We start from the raw sequence: 12022 nt of genomic DNA on the forward strand, positions 1-12022 counted from the left end.
CTCTAATGTGTTAACAAAATTAAAACAAATTCTTCGTCGTCTTTGACAGCCCTAATTATTGCATTATAATTATTGATGCATAACTGTATCACATTAATATTGCAGCAGGTTATGATGTGACAGATTTTAAATACTTAACGGCTGGGCAGCTCAATCTACAATAATATATCAGTGTATTAGTTGATTCAGATTATTAATCCAAAACATAAATCTATAAAGTAACTAAAGCTGTCAGATAAATGTAGTGGAGTAAAACAGTACAATATTTGCCTCCGAGATGCAGTGGAGTAGAAGTATAAAGTTACATATAATGGAAATACTCAAGTAAAGCACAGTACCTCAAAAAAGTACAATACTTTCCTTAGTGACATCGCTGGTTTAGTTAGTATGTATAAGGTTGGTTTTGCCGGGAGGATGTGATATTTTGTAAAAATCACTTCTCCTCCCAGCAAGGACAGACTCTGATCAGTAGCCTTTCATCTCTGGTTGAGAGAAACAGGAAACACTGACACTTCTCCCACCCTCCCGTTCTTAATGAAGTCATCCACCGACACACACAGAGACGGAGTCAGGATCCCCCTGAGCCCCGGTGAGCGTATGGATGGCTGCGTACCGTCGTACAATGGGCATGAAAAAGAGAAACTCTCCCAAGAGGAAGCCTATTGAAACCCCCTCCCCGCCCCAGAGGGACTAGAGAGTGCGCTCTCTGCATTATAATTCCAACGAGATGCAATTCAAGTATCTCGGAGAGTGTCACCAAATGGCACTGCTGGGATCCTTTTCGAGTTCACACCCCACCAGGACGGCTGCTAAGCTCGCGCTAATTGAGAGTGTGTAACACAGATGCTCTCCTCCGGGTTAAGGGGGGAAAAGCAGAGTGCGATCCCACATTTTCTCGAAATAATCCTGCAGATTTTTACATCATTTTTGAAAGATGCTATCAACCCGCTGTCGACCGGCTAAGAAAGAGAAATGATTAAAGATGAATAAACAGATGAATTAGAATTTTATTACCATCAAAGTCATCAACTCAGTCAAAGGAGTACGGTACAGAGCTCACAAATGCAAGACAGGACCTACAGGTGACCACTGGTCCTGGCGAACATCACATCTACAAATACACCTGTAAGTGGCGTGGCGAAAATGAACAGACATGGAATACTAAATACAGTGAGGGATGATATTGGAAAAAAGCATTGCTTTAAACTGTGTAACAGTGTTCAAACAGTATTTATTTGCCATCTAAACAAAGAGAACGGACTACATGAAATACTCTATTCACATAAAAATCTCTGATATTCTTCTGTTTAAGCCTCTCGTTAAAATCTAAAATATTCATCTTAAACTAGGTAAGAAATGATATAGTGGTCTAATCTGAATGATTGGCGTGTCTACCAATCTACCATAGCACAAATTAAAAAGAGATACATGTATATAAATAAAAGACTCTGCGACAACAAAGTCAAACTTCTACGGATTATAAATGCGATCAGTTTTCTCCAAAGCTCCTAAATGTTAAATTTTTCATATAAATCCACAGGTGTTCACAGTTGACAACAGGTTGGGTGGAGTCAGACAAAGTGTTCGTGCACGAGCCAGAACATATTTTACTTTAATCATATCATCTAGTAATCGTATTGACAATGTGGCTGCTGTCTTTATGTGACCAGGGAATGAAAACCCCCCCATGGTTCAGTGAGTGTTAGCGCAGAAAATCCAACACGTTCTCACTCCCAAATCGTCAAATAGGTACCCCTATAGCGTCGGTTTTGGACGCGTCAGGGACGGCGTGTCAGTTTCCGCTCGTGCATACGGTGTCTTTTCAAAATAAACTTCCAATGTAGGTTTACTTGGTAGGTTTAGACAACAAAAGTACTTGGTTAGGTTAGAAAAGATCATGGTTTGGGTTAAAATAAGTACGTAAAATAAGCATGCTCTTTACATAACTTACTTACTTAGTTAAAGGTACAGTGCGTAACATCTGGCGGCATCTAATGGTGCGGTTGCAGATTGCTACCTCTCCCGTGTGCCAAGCCTTTAGGAGAACTACGGTGACCGACAAGAAAACACGAATGGCCCGATCTAGAGCTGTTGTAAGAGTATAGCGTTTGGAGTAAGTGGGAAGTGAGTGGTGAAGCAAGAGAGAGAGAGAGCAGCAGCAAATGTGGGTGAGCGAACAAGTGTACTAGCGGTGCAGAAGTTAGTTTAGCTTTGAGAATGTCAAGTGAATTTAAAGTGGAAGTTGCAGTTTCAGCTCCTCAAGACCAACAGAGGTTTCCTGTGTCTTGTATACCAGCGGCTGAGCGGAGTGATAGGGGTTAACTCCAGAGCAAGCAACGTTATCAGCTCACAGCACGTAAGTTACGTAGCAAAAGTAGGGTAAAATTAATCAACGGTGACTTGGTGTCACACGGGACACAAACAGCGGTCTCCTGGGGGAAAGTCGGTGTTTGTTGGACCCAACCGTCCACCCCGACCTCCTCCCTAAGAGCGGACTTTGTCTCTATTTATACTACGTTAATCTCACCGTCTAATAATGACGCAGTTGGGTTTAGTTGGTTGGGTTAGTTGCGTCTCATACAGAAGCTTAAGGTGTGCCTCGTGTGTCGGTATCAGACGCACCAAGCGTCGGTATTTTTGATGAGTTGGGAGTGAGAACAAATATTGTCTTATTCACCCCCCCACACACACACATATCTGACAGCAGCCACGCGTTAGTTCAGTGACAGCTGGCGAGGACTATAGACTTCTACTTACAGGTACATGGACTGTATCGAAAGGACACCAGGAATCACAGTTTCTGCAGCCATTCGAATATTGCTCAATTTCCCTCCAGAGTGATTACAGAGAACTCCTTCTGTAGCTCATTATTAATGCTCGAGGGGACCAGAGACAAGTAAAAGGAAAGGTTGTTATTACTGTTCATCAAGTATAAGGAGAAGAATCTATGAAAATAAACAACAACAAAAAGAGATATGGCAATAAAAAATATAAATAAATAAATTCAGAAACATATGCTTCGTACATTATTTTCAGTACAATACAGGTCAGCAAAGCTGAGTTGGGTGAAGATGACCCTATAGTTACCACAAAGTCTAAATGATGTCTTCCCTTGAAAAGCCGCATGTGGTCAGTTAATGCACATTTTGTTTTACAATTACAACCAAATATTAAGACATATGTGGCATTTTGAGTCGGACATGATTAAACCAAAGTAGATACAAGTCAACTAAATCAATCTAGCGAAAAGGTGATGAATAAAGATGTTTCATGAAGTTTCTAAAAAAGAAAAGCTACAAATTAATTTGAATGCATAGAAACTGCTATGTAATGAAGACAGTTATTTATTCATATAACTTACACTGACAGCAGGGGTGCTAAATGAACAGTGGCGATAGACGGCGTAATGTATAGTGTGCTTTTGAAAAGAACATTAGCCTCGGCATGGCTTGTGGCGGGAGGCGAGGGTTCTGTGGCCTGCGATAAGACGGGAGTTTGGCGGCAGCGCGTCTTTCTTCCACCAAATGTGAAATTAACAGCAGAAAGTGAGAATGCATGCTGTTCTGGCTACTTCTACAAAGGTCTCTATATACAGAATCTTTACAGCTATGAGGTTCTTTCCTGAGCAGGAAGTTAGCAAAGGAACGTAGTGTTTGTGTTTTTGTGTGCGTGTCTGTGTGTGTGTGTGTGTGTGTGTGTGTGTGTGTGTGTGTGTGTGTGTGTGTGTGTGTGTGAGAGAGAGTGTGCTCATGTGTGAAGCTGCCTTGTTCAAACTACACAACTGGGCATGATAACTCCCAGTCACCAATCTCAGCATTCTTTAACGCAGTGATTATCAAAGTTGGGTTCGGGGACCCTGAGGGGTCGGTGGCACTCTCTCAGGGCAAAGGCAACGTGAGGCGACACAACAGGTGGCCTTCATCGTCGCTAGTTCTCTGATGTCGGGTTGGTGTGTCCGTATCTTTAGACTTGTAAGTTTAAATATCTGCATTTGTTAGAGCTATCTCAGTCTCGCTACTGTTCATTTTCAGAAAGCTTTTAAGATCAGTTACTTGAAATGTAGCCTATAAATCCTGTCAAATGCAATTTGAATGACATCCTCCTCTGTTTAAAAGGTATATAAGAGGTAATAACTATCAATATTATTACAAATTTCCCCACTGTGGGACTTTTAAAAGATTATCTCATCTTATCTCCACATGATTCAAATTGAAATGTGTTTCTCTTGATCACTGTGAAACAGCTCTGATGTATTTAGGGTGAAAAGTTTTACAATATAAATAGTCTAGCATCTAAGAGTACAAATGGTAGTATGCTTTATCGCTGTTACAGTTAAGAGGGGGTCCTTGGAAAAATGTTCTCCCCTGTAAGAGGTCCCTGGCCCCCAAAAAGTTTGAGAACCCCTGATTTAAAGTACAATAACTGGTTAGTGTAGACGAGAACAGATACGAGAGAGAACCATAATTTCCCCTGTGGTGGGAACATGTGATCTTCTCCATGTGTGAGGAGGACCAGCACTTACTGAGTATCACGGTTACAAGGTCAAAATTTCAGAAGCAAAACTTTTCTACCGTTTCTAAGAACAAATATTTTAATTGCAAGACTGGCAGAAAGAAGTTTCCCAAGTCGGCTCATTAAAAAGGAATCAAAGCCGTTTTCAGCACAATTATGTCTTCCTGTATTCTCGCTGAGAGGAGATAAGAAAGAAGACTTTAGCTGTAAGCCACAGCTTGACGGCAAATCTGTTTCTGCCCCTAAAACTCAAGTGTGCGGAGATAGACGTGGTCTGTGTAATCACATAAAACACTGAAGGGGTCAGTGAAAAAAGGACACAATACATGTGGAAAGAAAGCCGATGCAACGCAGCACTCAGGAAAGGTAGCACACAGCCTCCATGAGATGATGCTAATGCTGCGAGTGAGAGAGAAGCAGAGTCAGTGTCACCATGCTAGCAGCTAATGTACAGTGTGCAGGAGTTGGTGGGGACTGCAGAGGTCACATGGGGAGGGGTGGTGGTGGTGGTGGTGGTGGTGTTGAGGGGGTCTATCCCTGCTCATCCCCGGCCTCTGCGGCTGCATGGAGAACAGCCGAAGCGTCTCCGTTACAACGCGATGTGGGCTCGGCCTCCTGCGGCGCCGGGCTCGGTTGCTGCGGCTCCCCGGCTGAGGCTGCCACCCCGGCTCCGGCTCCGGCCTCTGGCGCCGGTTGGCTCGTCTCCGCTCCAGCAGGGAGCTCTGTGACGGCGGCGGGCACTCCCTCGGACGTCGCGGCGGACGACGTTGCAGAGGGGTCGGCGGCGGCCAGGGGAGCTGCGGCGCCTGCTTCTGCTGGGGCGCCGGCCGCGGGGCTGGCTGCCCTCGAGTCACTATTCTCAGGTGCTCGCAGTCTCTTCATGATGGTGGTGACACGCACGGCTTTCTGTAGGAGGAGGGAGAAGAAACTGAACTCAAAATAGCTTCTTTAACCTGAAAACATCGACTCTCATCGGCCTGCCTTAACTGTTAGACAGGAACAGAGTAACCAGAAGAAGTTGAAACATGTCTCCAAACTTTTACTTTAAACAAACCGGTAATAGTAATTACGCTATGCTGAAAAGTTGCTGTGTAGTTGGGTGCAACAACAATAAATCCAAAAACGCTGATCTCCGATTTGTTCCCCTTCCGTGTCCTAAGTAAGGGATAATGTACAGCGAGCCGGTCATTGTTGTGAACACCAACAGGGCGATGCCGTGGACCCCGGCGAAACGGTCTTGCATCGCCCTGAAGGGGTTTATTTCACAACAATGAGCCGCAAGCTGTACAAGATCCCGCTTATTACATGGCTACTTACTTAAGAAATGCATCATTTGACACAAAAACGGTCCGTTATACATAGCAACGGTCTGCTATAAAGCAATAACAAACCGTAGAACGCTATGATTGACCAACTAGAATCAAGTATTCAACAAAGCCGTGTAAAAAAAAAGATATGATAGAGGAGCTTTATGGCTCCAACTATAGACCAGACCAGCGTCTCATCATCACCGAGGCTGCGCTTCCATTTGGGGGAAAGAAACTTGCAGTCACTGGACATAAAATTATGAAAAGATTGTTGTGTAGCGGGTTAACCGAGGCTTTCACACTGAGATTTGAGGCATATACGATACGTGAATATTCACTGTCAGTGTGGAAAATGGTTAAGTAATGCTGGTGACAGTGACTAGCATGGCTAGCTAACGTTAGCTTGAGTGGGAGGCTGCTGCAGTAATACAGTCAATCTCAGCCAATAGATCAAACAGTTGGCTATTAACAGGTTGGTTATTTACAGACAACACTTAGCCTAACGTGATTCAATCAAATATGTACAGACGCCTAGATAATAAATATCCGGCCACTGTGTTGGACGGGGGAAGACTGAAGGGGCATGGCGGTGATCAACCTTCATTTATTAAGATATCGTGAACGCTCAGGTTCAGGCAAGATTCCCAAATAACTATTAGACATGTGTATAAAACAAATGTTCATTTAACAAGAGATGAATTCATACAAACTTGTCAAAATTACAATCCAAACATACGTCACATTACATTGAAGTCTATGGGATCTTTGTTTTTCTATCCCCCAAAAGGGGGCGTGGCCTCAACTTAATGTGCCGGTCTGATGTAAACTGCACTACTACACCTCCCTGTTCAAGGATCGTACAAACACGGTTGAACGTTGTGAATAAGACCTTCCAGGCAGAGAGAATAAAAGAGCTTACCTTCCATTTAGCTCTGGCAAAGTTCTTCTCTATCTGTGCGCACACATTTTCCTTGATGTTCTTATCTGAAGCTGCACCGCCGGAGATCCTGTTGAAGGAAACGGGAGAAAAACACAACTTCACACTACAGAGCTTTATGCTTCCCCTCTTTCCATCTTTGGGCTGCTGCACACTGTATTACTCAATCTGTTGTTCATTTTATTGACTGGCAAACGTTTGTAAGAACTGTTTAATTCTGATTATTTTTCAGCTTGGGACTTTTTCTCTCAGTTTTTGTCCCTGAGACAATCGATTTGTGTTCATATTGTATACTCAGCTGGAGGTGTCTCTGTAAGATACATCTAAGTGATTGAAGAAATCATTAATACATGACTGTTTAACACAAAGATCCTCAGTTAAATATCTTCAAACAGTCGCAATTGAACGACCGCTAAAGCATACAAGAGATAATACACAATGAGGTGTCCCTATATAAGAAAAATGTTTAACAAAGAGGTTTCCCTCTGCCAAATAAGATATTTTCAATGTAAGGGATAATGTACAGCGTAGGCTACCGGTCATTGTTGAGAAAGAAACCCAGACAGCGGAGGGGTCTCTCATCGCCCTGAAGGGGTTTATTTCACAACAATGACCCGCTAGCTGTACATTATCCCGCTTATTACACGGCTACTTACTGAAGAAATCAATATTTTGACACAAAAACGGTCCGCCAGAGACTGACATCAGAACTGCGCCCATAGCAACGGTCTGTTATACATAGCAACAGTCTGTTATACATAGCAACGGTCTGCTATACATAGCAACGGTCTGTTATTAAGAAATTACAGAACCAAGAACGCTGTGATTGACCAATCACAATTGAGTATTCAACACAGCCGTGTAATAAAATGATATATCAAATGACAATGTGAAAACACTTTTTTGGGGGATAAAAAAAAACAAAACACTTTTTTTTGTCATAAATCTAACTATTGGACAAAGTGAAATTTTGACCTGATTATTACGTTGGATTAAAAAGTCAAGGGATAATTTTTCATGATCATTTCAGTTATTACAAATGACCCTGTGGTCATGAATGTCTGCACCAAATCTAATGGCAATCCATCCAATATTTGTCAGGACATTCCTATAGTAAACAGAAAATATCAAGCTGCTGGTGGCACTGGAGTAAAAGTAATTTGATCACCAAAGTCAGTCGAATACATTGTTATTGTTGCTGAATTTTGTGCCAATCCATCCGATAACATTTTCTGATATTCTATATATTTCCATCTCTAGATCCACACTGCTAATTTACTGTTGAGTAAAACATCAATATGGTTGCCGTGGTAACTTACAGCCTAATAAATGCTGAGCACTCATTAAGCGATGCAGCGATTAACCTTTTAAAGTGAACAATGAAGTTTCTTAATGTGATTTTAAGCGACACATCAAAGAAGAAAGAAAGTCTGCTCTCTTGCAGTTCTCTACAGTCTGATCACACTGCTCTGGTTTAACGGGTCTGCACAATATATCAAAGCTCTGCCGCCTACCATTCATGGTTTATAGCCTCCTGGGCTGTCAGTCTCTGGTCTTGATCCACCTCCATCAGACGGGCAACCAGACTCTTAGCTGTCAGAGACAAATCACACAGAAGAAACTCAACAAAAAAAAGGGTTTGTTCTCCTGACGGACATAAATATGACATGTGTGATTGGCCACTCTGCGGGTAAGAAAGGAGAAAGTCTTTTGAATCTGAAATGTTTACCCAGCAGGCTGTCAGAGTGTTAGCTTTATCCCTAAAGTACCTGAATCTGAGATCTCATCCCAGTACGGAGAGTCAAACTCGTAATCGCCTGCCAGGATCTTTCGGAATAGGTTCTTGTCGTGGTTTTCATAATCGTCGTCATCAGTTTCATCGTAGAAAGGAGGGTTGCCTGACAACCTGAGGTGACAAAGAAAAAAAAGAGCATCAGGACGATAGACTGTATATAAGAAGTGGACTTATCACCGTGACGTCACCCATTGGTTTGTGGACTACAGTTTTGAAGCCTCGAGTTCGGCATTTTTGCCGTTGCATTCTTGTTTTTTTTTGCAACCAGAAGTGGCACGAGAGGGGGGAGCTAAGTATAACCGAACGATAAGGTTATAATTAACTTTGATGAACTGAAAACACACTTTGAAAGGGTTAAAGTTGTAATACGAAAACTCTCAGACCGGACAACGCCGTGGTAGCGACCTCTCAATCACAAGGTAGCCACGCCCTAAAGCATCACCTGCTTTATGGTCTATTTGACCCTAAATGGGACCATCATTCACTAAATGAAGGTTCAAGGTTGTGTATTTTTCATTTGTCAAATCTAGCAAAGCAGTCTTTGGCAATGAAAATCTTTGGTCTCAGGTTCCTTCAACAACGCTCATAAAATATATATATATAAAAGGGGAAATCATGCAAGTAAATGTAAAAGCAAAATGAAATAGTGCAGTTGAAATAAATATAAACATAAGTAAACATAAAATATTAATGTAAATATAAATTTGTAATTTTGTTGATGACAGTATTTCAGATGGGAAAACTGAATGTAAACAGGATGTAGAATGCATATGCATGATGAGAGGTAATATATGTACACAGAGGTGTCAACAGGAATGTAGTGTGTATAGAGAAGTTATAAATATGTATATATATACACAGAGGTGTAACAGTTTGTAAAACAGTATGTTAAGGTAAATAAAGTTAAAGTGACAATGGTAGCGTGAAAATGAACATCATGCTGTAAAATTTGTAAGACGAAAACACGGACTACTTCCAGACCGGACAACGCCGTGTTAGCGACCTGTCAATCACAAGGTAGCCCCGCCCTAAAGCATCCCCTGCTTTATGGTCTATTTGACTCTAAATGGGACCATAATTTACTGAATGAACTTCATGCTGTATTGAAGAAGACTTGAAACTAGTGATTGAGACGATAAAGTCATGTTTACAATGTTTACTGAGGTAATAAATCAAGTGAGAAGTAGGCTCATTTTCTCATAAACTTCTATACAATACTTTTTGCAACCAGAGGAGTCGCCCCCTGCTGGCTGTTAGAAAGAATGCAAGTTTAAGGCACTTCAGCATTGGCTTCACTTTTCAGACCCCGGAGGTTGCCCACTGGTCTAAAATGACTAAAGCTGTGTCTGAAATCACTTCCTCATTCATACAAGACTCACGAGGTTACTTAGTGACTGAAAAATTTTGATTTGGGACATTTATGCATCATCATTTTGCAGAATTCGCAGATTCGTCTTGCAAAATGTAATTTTCTTGTCTGTTACATTAGGAGTCAATTAAAAGCATTGCATTATGGGATGTTTAGCAAAAAGTAGTGCACATCCTTTGAACAAAACTCTGAAATAAAATGGCAGTAAATGAACAAACTCCAGGAGGTAGCAAATGGGGACAGATTTTGGACATACAGTAGCTTGGCTGACCACAGCTACATGTGGACAATAATACTTTGTTTCTCTACAACCAATCTGGTATTATTCTCTGCAACCACCTGTTGTAATTACATAAAAATGAGAGGAGTAGAGTCATTTTGACGAGTGTGAGTGTACTGCATGCATTGGCCAACAGTTCGGATAAACTCTTTTTTCTTTCTTCCTTCCTGTTAACTTAAGTATTGCCAGTATAAAAAAACTTGCACACTAACAAAGACCTCCTCCAGACATATTTTAAGACATATAAATATACTATAAAGAATGAGTCGCCCCCTGCTGGCTGTTAGAAAGAATGCAAGTTTAAGGCATTTGAGCATTGCCTGATCGGGAGTCAAAAACCTCTATATACCGTATTCAAACAAAGCCTATTATGTGATATCACATGATGTACAATCTTTACCAATAACCACGTCTGAAGCCGCCCAGTGATTTTAAATGAGCTGTAGAGCTTCTTTATGTTTCATGTCACAACTTACAGTATGTACATGATGACACCTGTTGCCCAGCAGTCCACAGGCTGGCCGTATCGCTGTCTGCCAACCACCTCCGGAGCTGCACGAGAGCACGGAAACATCATCAAAATCTCACACAACAGGCTGCCACATCTCATTCTCCACAATGTCTCATTTGCTACTCGGTACATTTATATTCTCACCCAGGTACTCTGGCGTCCCACAGGGGTCTTTGATTAGTCCGTTCTCCAGCTTGGCAAGATGGAAGTCGCTGATGACGATTTTAGAGTGCTTCAGACGATTGAAGTAAACCAAGTTCTCCAACTAAAGAATAAAATATATTACAATGACAACATTAAAATGTGATTATGATTAAGGTCTTTCGTGGGTTGAATTTCAGCTGAGATCATTTTCTAACGGAAATATAATGAGACGACTGAGAACATCGAAAAGTTTAATTATCCAGTGCAGATTAGAAGAAATCAAATGAGAGACATTCAATTTAATTTTGTGATTTTATTATGAGTGGACTAAAACTAAATGCCTCAATCAAGTTTGACATATTTCCACTTAAGAAACGCACTGATTTTCATTTGGGCTGACGGTCCCATACAGGGAGATTTAAGAGGTTATGAGGAAGAGAAGCTAATTCAGCTTTTGCCATGAATAATAATCACCTTTTCTTCTATTACTCATTTGTCGTCTTGAATATATATTATCATATATTATAGGTAGGCGTGTTAGAGGTTGTGACAATCATGGCCAACCACATTCAATACTTTCATCCCCTTTAAAAACAAGGGTCTCTCCCTGTCATGACGCACCACAACGTATCCTCATACAACGGTTGGTATGATATCTTATGAAAAGTTATTCCTCATTTTTTGTGCGTTTTCCTATGAATGTCCAGCAACACGTGATGCACGTGTCAATTTCTGCTTGTTACATGCAAACAGTCTTTTCAAAATAGAGTTCCGTTTTCACAGGAAACAACTTGGTTAGGTTTAGGCAATATAACTACTTTGTTAGGTTTAAGAAAAGATTGTGGTTTGGCTTAGAATAACTTTGGATGTGACGTTACTTAAGTACGTAAGTTACGTGACAAATAATTCAACGCTGACATCTGGTCCCACCCATCCACCCCCGACCTCCTGGTTTATACGTCCTGGTTCACGATTATGTGGAATACATACAAACTGATTTTGTGGGATATATATATGAATTAAAGTGCATTACTTTTCATAAATAGCAAAGAACTTTGCGAAATGACTGTTTGGGAATCTTGTGGAGAGTTTTCCTCAGAGGAAACTTACTGTTGTCTGTTATGTGCAGAGTTTCAAATAAAAACACATCAGCTGCCTGATGTCTCT

At 41.3% G+C, this 12022-nt stretch overlaps 1 protein-coding gene across 1 annotated transcript in view; it reads right to left on the reverse strand.

Moving 5' to 3' along the window:
* Window positions 1–3690: 3690 nt before the first annotated feature.
* LOC141778156 (caM kinase-like vesicle-associated protein) overlaps window positions 3691–12022 on the reverse strand; it is a 56017-nt gene continuing 47685 nt past the window's right edge. The window contains exons 6-11 of the mRNA XM_074652418.1: window positions 10856–10976; window positions 10677–10752; window positions 8526–8662; window positions 8271–8349; window positions 6739–6826; window positions 3691–5418 (exon numbers count right to left, since the gene is read on the reverse strand). Coding sequence (XP_074508519.1) covers window positions 5044–5418; window positions 6739–6826; window positions 8271–8349; window positions 8526–8662; window positions 10677–10752; window positions 10856–10976 — 876 coding nt within the window. The 3' untranslated portion in view covers window positions 3691–5043. The remainder of the gene's footprint in view (window positions 5419–6738; window positions 6827–8270; window positions 8350–8525; window positions 8663–10676; window positions 10753–10855; window positions 10977–12022) is intronic.

Source organism: Sebastes fasciatus, chromosome 1 (genome assembly GCF_043250625.1).
Source record: "Sebastes fasciatus isolate fSebFas1 chromosome 1, fSebFas1.pri, whole genome shotgun sequence".
NCBI lineage: Eukaryota > Metazoa > Chordata > Actinopteri > Perciformes > Sebastidae > Sebastes > Sebastes fasciatus.